The sequence below is a fragment of the Lolium rigidum genome, chromosome 5, assembly GCF_022539505.1.
Source record: "Lolium rigidum isolate FL_2022 chromosome 5, APGP_CSIRO_Lrig_0.1, whole genome shotgun sequence".
In the NCBI taxonomy this organism is placed as follows: Eukaryota; Viridiplantae; Streptophyta; class Magnoliopsida; order Poales; family Poaceae; genus Lolium; species Lolium rigidum.
In genome coordinates this window covers 40,900,173-40,914,646 of record NC_061512.1, presented here as the reverse complement: position 1 = coordinate 40,914,646, position 14,474 = coordinate 40,900,173, and the positions used below count along the sequence as shown (strand labels likewise).

The window sequence follows — 14,474 nt, the reverse complement described above, 5'->3', positions numbered from 1 at the left end:
GTTTGAGCAAGTCTGGTGGCCTAATAAAATCCATCTTTACGGACTGTTCTGTTTTGACAGATTCTGTCTTTTATTTCGCATTGCCTCTTTTGCTATGTTGGATGAATTTCTTTGATCCATTAATGTCCAGTAGCTTTATGCAATGTCCAGAAGTGTTAAGAATGATTGTGTCACCTCTGAACATGTGAATTTTTATTATGCACTAACCCTCTAATGAGTTGTTTCGAGTTTGGTGTGGAGGAAGTTTTCAAGGATCAAGAGAGGAGTATGATGCAATATGATTAAGGAGAGTGAAAGCTCTAAGCTTGGGGATGCCCCGGTGGTTCACCCCTGCATATATTAAGAAGACTCAAGCGTCTAAGCTTGGGGATGCCCAAGGCATCCCCTTCTTCATCGACAACATTATCAGGTTCCTCCCCCGAAACTATATTTTTATTCGGCCACATCTTATGCACTTTGCTTGGAGCGTCGGTTTGTTTTTGTTTTTGTTTTGTTTGAATAAAATGGATCCTAGCATTCACTTTATGGGAGAGAGACACGCTCCGCTGTTGCATATGGACAAATATGTCCTTAGGTTCTACTCATAGTATTCATGGCGAAGTTTCTCCTTCGTTAAATTGTTATATGGTTGGAATTGGAAAATGCTACATGTAGTAACTCTAAAATGTCTTGGATAATTTGATACTTGGCAATTGTTGTGCTCATGTTTAAGCTCTTGCATCATATACTTTGCACCCATTAATGAAGAAATACTTAGAGCTTGCTAATTTGGTTTGCATATTTGGTTTCTCTAGAGTCTAGATAACATCTAGTATTGAGTTTTGAACAACAAGGAAGACGGTATGGAGTCTTATAATGTTTACCATATGTCTTTTATGTGAGTTTTGCTGTACCGTTCATCCTTGTGTTTGTTTCAAATAGCCTTGCTAGCCTAAACCTTGTATCGAGAGGGAATACTTCTCATGCATCCAAAATCCTTGAGCCAACCACTATGCCATTTGTGTCCACCATACCTACCTACTACATGGTATTTACCCGCCATTCCAAAGTAAATTGCTTGAGTGCTACCTTTAAAATTCCATCATTCACCTTTGCAATATATAGCTCATGGGACAAATAGCTTAAAAACTATTGTAGTATTGAATATGTACTTATGCACTTTATCTCTTATTAAGTTGCTTGTTGAGCGGTAACCATGTTTCGGGGACGCCATCAACTATTCCTTGTTGGATATCATGTGAGTTGCTATGCATGTCCGTCTTGTCTCGAAGCAAGAGAGATCTACCACCTTCATGGTTGGAGCATGCATGTTGTTAGAGAAGAACTTTGGGCCGCTAACTAAAGCCATGATTCATGGTGGAAGTTTCAGTTTGGACACATATCCTCAATCTCATATGAGAATAATAATTGTTGCCACATGCTTATGCATAAAAGAGGAGTCCATTATCTCGTTGTCCATGTTGTCCCGGTATGGATGTCTAAGTTGAGAATAATCAAAAGCGAGAAATCCAAAATGCGAGCTTTCTCCTTAGACCTTTGTACAGGCGGCATGGAGGTACCCCATTGTGACACTTGGTCAAAACATGTGCATTGCAAAGATCCGGTAGTCCAAGTTAATTAGGACAAGGTGCGGGCACTATTAGTATACTATGCATGAGACTTGCAACTTGTAAGATATAACTTTCATAACTCATATGCTTTATTACTACCGTTGACAAAATTGTTTCATGTTTTCAAAATAAAAGCTCTAGCACAAATATAGCAATCGATGCTTTCCTCTTTGAAGGACCATTCTCTTTACTTTTATGTTGAGTCAGTTCACCTATCTCTCTCCATCTCAAGAAGCAAACACTTGTGTGAACCGTGCATTGATTCCTACATACTTGCATATTGTACTTGTTATATTACTCTATGTTGACAATTATCCATGAGATATACATGTTACAAGTTGAAAGCAACCGCTGAAACTTAATCTTCCTTTGTGTTGCTTCAATGCCTTTACTTTGATTTATTGCTTTATGAGTTAACTCTTATGCAAGACTTATTAATACTTGTCTTTAAGTACTATTCATAAAAAGTCTTTGCTTTATGATTCACTTGTTTACTCATGTCATCACCATTGTTTTGATCGCTGCATCCACTACATATGTTTACAAATAGTATGATCAAGGTTATGATGGCATATCACTTCGTAAATTATCTTTGTTATCGTTTTACCTGCTCGGGACGAGCGTAACTAAGCTTGGGGATGCTTGATACGTCTCCGACGTATCGATAATTTCTTATGTTCTATGCCATATTATTGATGATACCTACATGTTTTATGCACACTTTATGTCATATTTGTGCATTTTCCGGAACTAACCTATTAACAAGATGCCGAAGTGCCGCTGTCGTTTTCTCGCTGTTTTTGGTTTCGAAATCCTAGTAACGAAATATTCTCGGAATTGGACGAAATCAAAGCCCGAGGGCCTATTTTTCCACGAAGCTTCCGAAGTCCGAAGACGAGACGAAGAGGGGCCACGGGGTGGCCAAACCCTAGGGCGGCGCGGCCCCACCCCCGGCCGCGCCGGCCTATGGTGTGGGCCCCCGTGCCGCCTCTTGACTTGCCCTTCCGCCTACTTAAAGCCTTCGTGACGAAACCCCCGGCACCGAGAGCCACGATACGGAAAACCTCACCGAGACGCCGTCGCCGCCGATCCCATCTCGGGGATCCAGGAGATCGCCTCCGGCACCCTCGCCGGAGAGGGGAATCATCTCCCGGAGGACTCTACGCCGCCATGGTCGCCTCCGGAGTGATGAGTGAGTAGTCTACCCCCGGACTATGGGTCCATAGCAGTAGCTAGATGGTTGTCTTCTCCCCATTGTGCTATCATTGTCGGATCTTGTGAGCTGCCTAACATGATCAAGATCATCTATCTGTAATTCTATATGTTGTGTTTGTCGGGATCCGATGGATAGAGAATACTATGTTATGTTAATTATCAAGTTATTATACATGTGTTGTTTATGATCTTGCATGCTCTCCGTTTCTAGTAGAGGCTCTGGCCAAGTTTTTACTTTTAACTCCAAGAGGGAGTACTTATGCTCGATAGTGGGTTCATGCCTGCATTGACACTGGGACAATGGATGTAAAGTTCTAAGGTTGTGTTGTGCTCGTTGCCACTAGGGATAAAACATTGGCGCTATGTCCGAGGATGTAGTTGTTGATTACATTACGCACCATACTTAATGCAATTGTCCGTTGCTTTGCAACTTAATACTCGGAGGGGGTTCGGATGATAACTCTGAAGGTGGACTTTTTAGGCATAGATGCAGCTTGGATGGCGGTCTATGTACTTTGTCGTAATGCCCAATTAAATCTCACTATACTTATCATGTCATGTATGTGCATTGTTATGCCCTCTCTATTTGTCAATTGCCCGACTCGTAATTTGTTCACCCAACATGCTTTTATCTTATGGGAGAGACACCTCTAGTGAACTGTGGACCCCGGTCCATTCTTTTAATACCGAAATACAAATCTGCTGCAATACTTGTTTTACTATTTTCTCTCGCAAACAATCATCTTCCACACAATACGGTTAATCCTTTGTTACGAGCAAGCCGGTGAGATTGACAACCTCACTGTTTCATTGGGGCAAAGTACTTTGGTTGTGTTGTGCAGGTTCCACGTTGGCGCCGGAATCTCTGGTGTTGCGTCGCACTACATCCCGCCGCCATCAACCTTCAACGTGCTTCTTGGCTCCTCCTGGTTCGATAAACCTTGGTTTCTTTCTGAGGGAAAACTTGCTGCTGTGCGCATCATACCTTCCTCTTGGGGTTGCCCAACGAACGTGTGAAATACACGCCATCAATTATCCCTTCGGCCCTGCACCGTCGGCTCGTCGTCAGCAGGCGCCGACGCGTCGTCAGCAGGCGCCGACGCGACGTGAGCAGCCGCAGCACAACGACCGCGAGGACGAGGACGACGACGACGAAGCCTACGCCGTGTACGACGACGACGACGACGACTACATCGAGGCGCTCGCGTACCATAGCGAGGAGGTGAAGGACGACAGCGAGGACTACGTCGGCCTCGTCTTCCACGAATGGCAGCAGGCCATGGCGGAGGGCCGGAACTTCGAGCTCCCCGACAACATGACGGACGACGAGATGGCCAAGCTCGGCCTCCTCGTCTCCGAGTACGACGCGCATGTGCAGCCGCCGTTGCCCCGCTACGCCACCGCTGTCATGCCGTCGGGCCTGTCCGCGGATGAAGCCCTTCGACAGGCGCTCCTGGACTCGGCGGCGCCTCCTCCACTGCCGCCACAGCCTTGGGCGCCTCCACCACTGCCGCCACAGCCTTATGGCTGGGCTCCTCATCCGCCGCCACAGCCGCAGCCCTGGGCGCCTCCACCGCCGCCTCAGCCGCAGCCTCCTCAACCTCGAGCACCGCGATCGCGCCCGGCGTACGCTCCCCCGGATGGCTACTGGCCGTGGGACATACCGGAGGTCATCTTGCTCGACAGCGACGAGGAGCAGCACGGCCACGATGCGCAGCAGTAGGCGTTTTAGGTTTTTTTTTCCTGTTTTCAAATATGTAAGTTATGTTTCAGTTTTTGTAAATTATGTTTCAGTTCAAAAAAATGATTCGTCCTAAAAAAAATGCGTCGTGCCGCTGGAGCCACCCCGACGCAAACGGACGCGCGGTCGTTTTCGACCAAAATGGCCGACACAAACGGACGCGCGCGGACGCTAAAATGCGCCGCGCCGCTGGAGATGCCCTTAGTTTAGCACGCCTACCTGCGTATGCATGGTCAGGCTGATTAGCATCTTCCTGCCCTGGTCGGACGATAGTTGGCCGATCGAACGGCTAGTGCCCAACAGGACCTGTGGGCTGGTCGGGGAACCCAAGACACCTGCAATCGGTTCATAGACGGCCGATCGGTTTGCCGACAACCGATCGGTCGACACGTGTCCGACCGAGTCACATAATCGAAAATGATTCAAATCGCGTGATATTTCTGGAAATTATAAAGTAATCCGTATTATTTAAAGAAAATTCGCCAATTTTTTGTGAGGTATGGCCAACCCAAGTAGCCATGTGCACAACAAATCCGATGGATCCGATGATGTGAATTGCAATCCAAATCCACGTCTCCTGGTCCGCCACGGCTTCAAGAATGATGGTAGATTCCTTCTTCTGTCTTTTGAGCTATCAATCTCATGCCGCAAGACAGTTCTTCCACCTCTAGTGCATGCAATCAATGGAGTCAAGAATGTCTGGAAAACCACATGCGGTGTTGAATTGCTAGAAGTCTAGCCGTGTCTTGAAAGTTGGGAGCTCTCAAGTATTCCAGACCAAACACCTCAGCCATAGCAACAACAGAGCGCTTGACACACTTGATGGCGCATCATGCGAATGCAGCTGTCGCCTTTTGGAATGTGCTATGTCCAAGCTATGCAATGGAATTCCTCCTTTGCTCGAAGAAGGTGGCATGCAACTTCATCGACTCCGTGATGTACTTGAACAACTCTGTTCTCCTCCAAAAATGGCGACGAAAGTATCGCTTGGGATATACCTTCGACTCCGAAAAACAGTTGAGAATCAACCGGTTGTGGCCATCAACCCTAGCCCGCCGCAACCTCTCATGGCCGAACACGAACCACTATGCTTTTCTGAGGACTTCGTCGTCCAAATGGTTTTAAAAAAGGAGGCGCTTGTGGTCCTAATTTAAGCAAGAGCGGAGAGCTTTATGAGTGTCCGACAAGACTGGCCAACATAACGCATATGTTTAGTCAGGACTGGCTATTTACGTTCTACGACAACTGCACACGGAGAAAGCAACAGAAAATCGTGGGGGGACATGTGTTACAAAATGATACTTTGTAGCTATCTTTGTTCAAATTATTTATAGTTTATAACCAATATGATGGTTTGTAAATCTATAATATTTTCACTACATAAACCTGAAAGTGCTAAATGAAATGATGCATATCACACACGATCATAAAATGCAGAATATGTGTGATGTACAATGTTGTGATAATATTCTATTGTACATAGCACATGGTTTTTTAGATGAAAAACATGTGTGATGTGCAATATAGTGCTTACCTTCTGTAGGGCATTACGCACATTTGTGCTATGAGATGTTCAATGTAGTTCTACATTAGAAGAAAGTAAAACAATGCATACATTGCAAATATAAAAACAATGTTCATAATTCAGTCAAAATATACAATTAACTTCATTACATAGAAGGATCGAAGGTCCATTACATCATTTATATATTGAGTCGATCCCTAATTCTATTGTAGCCAACTAGATGTTAGTGCATCCTAGCTATCTCGAAGCCGAGGTGAGCATCCATAGCGGCATACTTGATATGATCCAAGCGCAATGGAAAGTCGGACCAGTTGTCTCGTTTGATGGAATTGTGATCCTTATTCACAAGTTGTGTCCTAATGTAATGCTTGGACGGAGCATACAGAGAATGTGGGTACTTGGTCGTCGGGTTCAGGATCATCCTCTGGAGGTAGCGCCCCCGGAATGGTTGCAATGTTGTAGTACTCGAGCATCTTCACATTGTTGTCGATAGCAGCGCGGCGTAGAAGTTGATAGAATCATCGCCAAGGAATTCCATTAGGGCCTCCGGCACACTTCATCAACGTGCACAATCTGACAGACGAGGATCTCATTGCCAACACAGAATTGGAGGACGGCGGCGCGCCGCCTCTCCTCTAGTGGAAGCTTCTTCTAGCTACCTGGCTTCTTGAGGGTGTACTTGCAATCCATCCTAATGCACTTGGTCGGAGCGGCGTCGAGGTACTCTCCTTCACCCAACGGATCCACCTCTCCACCCTCACTACACGGAGGGTGAAGGTCATGTAGAAGGATTTATCTTGCTCGTAGAAACTGTACTCCCATGAAGGTGGCAGGAACGCCATTGGAGCAGATGCTTTGGTGTTCTTGAAATTTGGTGAGCGCAAAAATGTGGAAAATCGATTGACCGAGATGAGAGAGGTTGGGAGGGTGATCTTCTCGTAATCTTAGGATTTTGCAGTACTCGGATCTTCACATCGTTCGTTACGTCACCGTCTACCTCTCCTTTCATGTTTAATTGATGTGAGACATGCAAAACTGCTCCACTACCTAGCTTATACTCCGCGTTGATTAAACAAAAACAGAGGTAGTACGTGCTTTCTTTGAAGCACCGTTTTGTTTTCTTTGAGGAATTATAATTCAAACCTGCGATTTTCAAGTATGTGTCCTCTGTTTTGTGGCTGGTGTCCCTTCATATTTGGCACATGAAGGTAGTAACATACCTGCAACCGAGTATCTAACAATCTCAATGCACCATTCTAACCATCGTGTACGACTTGTAACGTCAAGATATGGCCATAACCACATGTATTGTATTTGTTCACACCATTCATATGAATCAATTTATAGAAACAATTGTTTTAGACAAGCAAAATTGTGGACTGTTTATTGCTCTGTTTTTAACTTACTTTAGTCCATACTCACTCTGTTCCTAGTATAAGGTGTATAGTTTTTAAAGATTTGATTACGTCTTTCTATCATATGCAAACTTCTACTTTCTCAATTGTCTATGTGTACTCCAGCCCAAAATGGTGCAAGTTTCCCTTCATGTGAGTTTTTCAATTTCTGTGCCAGAAACCATACACCTTATTATTATCATACTCCATGTTCTACTGTGTTTTAAAATTCATAGGCTTGAAATATCCGTACTCTTTTATATAAGTCAAGGCACACACAATCACTAGTTTCTGACATTAATTGTTTGCTAGAGCTAATGACTTGGTTGGCCACCTTGGTTTCAAACCATGGATACATGCCAATCAGCCATAACACATTGGTTAATTTGTCACTTCGTTCTTGACCGTTCAAATATGTGAAGGTTTCCGCACTCAATTCATTTGTGTCACGATTTCATATAGGAGGTGAATTGATTGATTCCTATCAGCAAGAGCAACACAGCTACATTTTCAGATCATACAAGTATCCTTCCACCACTATCTCATGCTACAATAACCAGAAGCCTCGTCAGAAATAGTGAACTGCTCCTAGTCTCAAATAAACATCTCATTTGAAACACCTACCTAGATGTCCTGATCTAAAAATATCTCAGAAGTCCTAACTAATTGAAATTGTGAACTGGTCCTAGTCTACAAACAATTATCTCATTAAAAACACCTACCAAGATGTCCTAATCTTTTTAAAAAAAACTCATTAAAAGTCCTATCTGATTGTTCCTACAAGGCAACCAGTTTAGTCAGTGAGGGACAAGAAGTTGCAAAATACAATGGGTTTGCCCCTTTGTTACAAGTTACATTTTCACAAGGATCCACACTGCAAGAACAACATAATTAGCGGCAGGTAAGGCCTCCATCTTAAGCATCGTCAAAGAAATAGCCATTCATGATATCTGCATCATCCACATAAATGTAAGAATTAGATACTCTTGAATATCACAACAGATGCAAATAAAAGACTACTTGAAAATGTTCTCAGATAGAATATTTATGTTCATATTGCAGTGTTCATCATATCATATTTAACTAATAATAAAGCAATGGTTATACAAGAGCTGCAAATGACACAAGATGATTTCGAAAGAAACATCACTCAGTGAACTGCAAATACTTTTTCAGCATAATTCATTAAGATCCAGTTAACCACTGTATTATTGTCTAGGTGTGACGTAAATGAAACATACGACTACATTATGATGCAAGTCAGACCTAACCAGATCATGTTTCGTATATAATATGAAGTCAACGGGGACATCATGATTGATAAAACTAATTTTAGTAGAGATGCTCATCCAATGGAATATTTGACTGTATTTATTAAGTGAGACTGAAGAGAGACAATCAGCCTAGCCTAACATCACATACTCCTGACATGCAGATAAAAGTAAAATGAGACTAATATTTGGAAAGCCAGACAAAATGCAGAAGATCATATTCTCTTCGCTAACCAATAACTCGGCTAAGGTCAAATTATTCATTGCCTAGTCTCGAAAAGAAACATGATACATTGTCTAAGGACACAAACTAACGATGCACCTCTATATGAAATATTTTGAGCTCCAATGTTTCACCAAAATACACAACAATTAAGGAAACCAAGACAATATAATCACTCTATCAAATCCATGGTCCACTAGATCCAACGAAAGTACAAGGGGATTTTTTTTAACCCGACAGCAACTAAAAGTTCCAAGAAGCATGTACCATTAATCTGCAGGTGTGTCTGATGACAGAAACCTTGTGAGCCTCCTTTTAACAATATATGGCATGGATTGACAATAGAAGTAAGAAGAAAAGTGTAGCTAACTAAGTCCATTAGCCAGCTCGTCAGTTTTGGAACTCTTATGCTGCCATAGATAAATAATGTTAACAAGGTAACAAATGCGCTGTGAGGGAAAAAATATTATACCAGGAAGGAAACAATGATCATATGCTACCTTGCTCTTTTTGTGCTTATGCACATCTGCCGAATCCTCCATTCCCTCATGCTTTCTCTTCTATACAATTTGAAGACATTGTACAACATAAAGTATAGTTGAGTGATGCGTAAGACTTGAAAATGCTGAAGTTTTGAGCATACAGAAAATGGACCAACCTTCTCATGATGCCCACTTTTATCCTTTTTCTTATCCTTGTCCTTATCTTTGTCTTTAGACCGATCCTTATGTCGATGTTTGTGCTTCTTATGTTCCCTGTCCTTATCTCTGTCTTTGTGCTTTTTATGTTTCTTCTCTTTGTCCTTGGACTCACTCTTTGACTTGCCCGAGATAGTCGGTATACCTTTTTCAGCCTGTTGATTTTGGTTTCGAATGTGAATAATAAGATAAGAAAATACTGTAACACGATAAAGGAAGTGGGGTGATAAAAATGATCTTACAGAGGGTAAATCTACTGGAGTGGTTTCTCGCAGCTGAAACGCTTGCCCTAGTGTTTCCATATCAAAGGGCTGAATATAAGCAGGCTTATCTCTTAAATATGCATTCTGAACAAGTTGATCTAGCTCCATTCCTTCTCCTTTTCGAATTTCAGTGTCCCCCACAACATTGTGAAGATAATGTGTATCTGAGATTGCTAGTGGCAAAGGCCTCTTGCAAAAGAAATCATGGTGAGGCTGCAGTTTGTACTGGCTTATTAAATCAACAGCACCAGTGAGCTCCCTAGGTCCTGAAAAAGAAAAGTCATATCACAGACCGCCAGCATTGCAAATTACCAGGGTTTTAACTTCGGAGAAGCATGTACATCAAGAACCATGCCAGGAAAATTCATCCATGATGACAAGTTACAATGGACACTTATTGCACTGGTAGGGTCACAAATATTATTCTGGGGCACAACAGGAAATATTATTGTCCAATGTTGACCAGTAAAATGTCAGCATGTGGAAATTTTGGCAATTCCAGGGATGCTGCATAACACTTTAGGCACTTAGAGCAATAGCTATCAAATGTGGGACGTAGTTTGACTGTCCAAGTTTGAAAATCCAATGTAAATTTGTTGTAAAATATTCTTCCAATGGCTACAAGATAATAATCGTAAGTGCTTTTGGATACAGGTCCAATGGTATAAATTTTGTTTAGCATAGCCCAATAACCCACATACTATTGCATTAACTGTTGGTCAAAACTTGAATTTGGGCAGTTAAAAGACACCTTACAAAAAGGACCGAAGGGAATATCAGATAACAACACACAAATAGTTATGACAATATGAAATTAACTAAAATATTAGAGAGACAAAGTCCCCTAGATGAATGTCGGCTACACATCCTTCAGTAAAGCAGAGGATACACCCCCACACCCCACCCACCCTAATGGTTTCATCTTTAAATAAGGGAGAAATTATTTTGAAATTATGGGCTGTACATAAACCACCATAGTCAATTAGAGAGGCAAAGTTCCCTAGACAAACATGCTAGCCAGTTCTACTTTTCTGCATCTTGACAAAAGCAGTACCTTTGCCAAACTTCTTGTCGTCAGAATCCATCAGACTGAAGCTTGATCTATGCGCAATTCATCTTGACCTGAAATTCAATTTGACAATATGTTCAATGGTGAAGGTAATTGTTCTCAGTATGAACTAATAAACAGCACGACTGAACTGATACCAGCTATTGATTCCATTTTCCAAAAACATACTATCTATTGAAAATACATCAATCGAACCTCCCACATAAATACTGTCTGTTGTGTTTCTACAGATTTAGCCACAAAAACAGGTTCAACTTCAGTCAAGTCACCACATGAATATAGATGAACAGTGTACAGTCAGCTAGAGTATACCAACTCCAGAATACATGTGCAGAAACTATTAGCATCTTATGGAACATAAACCTTAGTATTTCGCACTCCATACTGGTAAAGTACAAAAGTGAACATAAACCTTAGTATTTCACCCTCTGACTTGGACAAAGGACATTTTATGTGATCCTAGGTATACCGCGGATGAGCGAGCAAAGATTACTACGGTGATGTATAATATCTGGACATCCAGAAATAGCATTACTCATGGAGAGGTGGGGTATAATCCAGCAAAATCAATGGAATTTATATCTGAGACGTTGAGTCTCTTAGAGCTGCCAAAGAAAGTTTCGAAGACGGGAGCTCGGCGGGCTAGTCAATGGAGTAGACCGACCCAAGGGTATGTGAAAATAAACCTGGATGGGGCGATCCGGGAGGAGGACAGTAGGGCTGCCACGGGAGCAGTTGCAAGGGACAATGTGTCCTTCCTTGGAGCAATGACCAAGGTTTATGATGGGGTTTTGGACCCACTGATTGTTGAAACTCTAGCCCTGCGTGATGCGTGTGCCTATGCAATTCAACGGGGTTTTGATAGAGTGGTTCTGAGACAGACTGTCAAGTTTTGTTGAAGCACTGGGGAGAAAGGAGTCGACAGAGATCTATGATTGGACCTATCTTAGATGAGATTAGTGAGATGAAGAGTGGCTTTTCTTCTTTTCACTTTATGTATGAGGGTCGCGAAGCTAACCAAGTGGTTCACTGTTGTGCTAAATTTGCTGCTATCAATGGTGATCCAAACACTTGGGATGCTGAGCCACCGCCTTGGTTAGTTCACAGTCTTTGGGCTGATTGTAATAGTGTGTAATTGGTGGCTGCAAGTTTTTGACGCACTCTTTTCCTTACCAGGGTACCGAAGGGGACTGGAAGGTTTTTAATGAGGCGGCTTGCTAGCTTGATATATATATATATAATGCTTTCAAAAAAAGTTACATGGTTTTACATGCTTATGGCATTGGTTCTCCTACAACATTTTTTGCACTGCCATTAAAAGTTGCACGTATCTGTACAATTGTTGCAAATTATGCCACACTGATTTTTTGCAAACAGTAAGAAGGTCGGTATGTCCAGGGCAATGCTAACAGGGGCAAATGAAGGACTCTGGATTGAGTTATCAGATGATACTTTGTTGTCCGTACATGAAGCGGTAACTGGGCCAACGTTTATGCCGCAAAGTTAAAGAAGAAAAGGGACCCAACGTGTGCCACCAAAACATATCTAGCTCGAGCTCAGGAGACGCAAACGCTATGTGGTATAATATCCCAGCCTTCAACTGATCTGTATGTGACGGTAAACTTCGACTCATGAGCTCCAGCTCACCATCACTTACTGTTTTGGCGCTATCACTCAAACTAGGTTACCATATAAATCCTTAATAGAAAATGACTCGTTACGAATTGGAGTACGAAAAGAGTAAAGCATGTCGTTATATAGTGTATACCTAGGTAGAGTTTACCCATGCCCTAATGTGTTAACAGAAATGTGTATATTCTAACCCGAAACAATTAGGCTGGAAACATGGAGTGTACTACCCTAGACATGATAGCCGGAAGCAAGCAGCATGGCACTAAAAAAAACTACCGTCCGAACGGATACTCACGGTTTAAAATCCACCAAGTTCCCCCAAAACAGATAGTATCAGCCAACCAGTCCGAACCTAACAGGGCAACCTAGTCTAGGGTTCGAAGCCAGAGTCCACTCCACTGACTCCCGGTTCACTTGGGCCTAGCCACCGACGAGAATTCCGGGGCGGCGGCGCGCGAGGAAGGAGCGGGCGAGGAACTCACCGTGGCTGGCTAGGGAGGGCCGGCGGGCGGCGGGTAGGGTGGGGCCCGCCCGCCGCAGATCTGCCGAGGCCGCGCGCGTGGGGCGGGGTTGGGGTGACGGGGCGGTGGACGATCTGGTGGCGGGGGGCGGCTGGTCGGAGGAGATGGGGGCAGTCGCCGGCGGTGGAGGCGTTCGCCGATCGACGCGAGGGCGAGGTGCGCGAGGGCTGGCTGTGTCGAGGGAGGCTGGCTGGAGGTGCGGTGCGGTGCGCGAGGGGAGGGCATATGTTGGGCGTGACCGGAACCGGACTCGGGCCGCGTCGCCCTCGTGTCTCCCGAGTCCGAACAGTGGTCGCCCCGCCGTTGGATCCGCTCCAGGTTCAGCTGCGCGGTTTCGTGTGTTCAAGATGATTTGTTACGTAATCTCAAATTTTATTATTTTGCCACATGACCACATAGACAGACATAGGGTGTGGCAAATAATCAAATTGTGAAAAATAAGTGTGAAAAATTGTTAAGTCCTCCATAAACGATGGATGTTTGAGTGAATTCGTGGTGGGTTATTAAGCCTGGGTGAGTTTAATCACATGCAGTCGACTGAACACATTTAGCATGCCTGCATGTACAGCAAGTGCTAATACAAGCAATGAGATGGGGTGCACATATCTTGTATCGATCGGAACGGTCATCACCGTCACAGCACCCTTGTCGACTTGTCGTTGTCGCCCATGGTATCTCGAGGCCGTCGGTCACCAGATCCATAAAGGACGCAGTCATATGGTTAACGGGAAAGTAGTCGGACGGAGGCGAGCAGTCGCTTTGAGGTGCTCCCCAAAAGTATTATTGTATGTCTCGATGCAATATCTCAACGGTTGGAGTTTTGAATGCTTTCTCTCTTAGACAACGGTGTGCTTAGTCGCTGGGACAGGAAAACTAGAGAGGGGCGTGGCAAAAGGGACTCGCACAAGAGTGAGAACAACAAGGCATATATGTCTTTCATGTATATCCGGCCTGGAAGAGACACCAAATGAATAACCACTCGGTGGAAGATAGGAGACGTGTCGAAATGCCCTCACGTGTTGACACATATACACTAACTTGGTGCACAAAAAGAAAAATGATCTAGCACCAAAATCGGTTTCTTACTCGAACTCGATCCACGCGACGCGCGCGCGGCTATGGGGCCGGCGGAGGAGGAACGCGCCTGAACTGCTACTCTTTCTAATCCACTTAGTGGAGTGGGAAGAGGTGTCATTGTAAACCACTCCAACTTTCTCTCATCTAGTAGCGCGAAACAAAATTTAGTCCCTCAACCTTTTTCCAAGATGTCATGTTTGATGGGCCTTCAAAATTTCAAGATTTGATAGGTATA

General features: G+C 43.7%; 1 protein-coding gene across 1 annotated transcript; it reads right to left on the bottom strand.

Annotated features, from left to right (window-relative positions):
- Positions 1 to 8,232: 8,232 nt before the first annotated feature.
- LOC124652462 (probable mediator of RNA polymerase II transcription subunit 19b) lies at positions 8,233 to 13,210 on the bottom strand. Its single transcript, XM_047191477.1, has 7 exons — positions 13,124 to 13,210; positions 10,995 to 11,062; positions 9,920 to 10,206; positions 9,638 to 9,832; positions 9,480 to 9,539; positions 9,247 to 9,389; positions 8,233 to 8,435 (listed from the first exon to the last, which is right to left on the bottom strand). The coding sequence occupies exons 2-6, from the start codon at positions 11,023 to 11,025 to the stop codon at positions 9,345 to 9,347; spliced, it is 618 nt and encodes a 205-aa protein (XP_047047433.1). The 5' UTR covers positions 11,026 to 11,062; positions 13,124 to 13,210; the 3' UTR covers positions 8,233 to 8,435; positions 9,247 to 9,344.
- Between the last annotated feature and the right edge of the window lie 1,264 nt (positions 13,211 to 14,474).

Coding starts and splice junctions, on each gene's coding strand:
- LOC124652462 (XM_047191477.1), bottom strand. CDS start 11,025: ATGGATTCTGACGACAAGAAGTTTGGCAAAG. Junction 10,207..10,994: donor CGACAAGAAGTTTGGCAAAG/GTACTGCTTTTG, acceptor TTTCTTTTTCAG/GACCTAGGGAGCTCACTGGT. Junction 9,390..9,479: donor ATAAGCACAAAAAGAGCAAG/GTAGCATATGAT, acceptor TATCTATGGCAG/CATAAGAGTTCCAAAACTGA.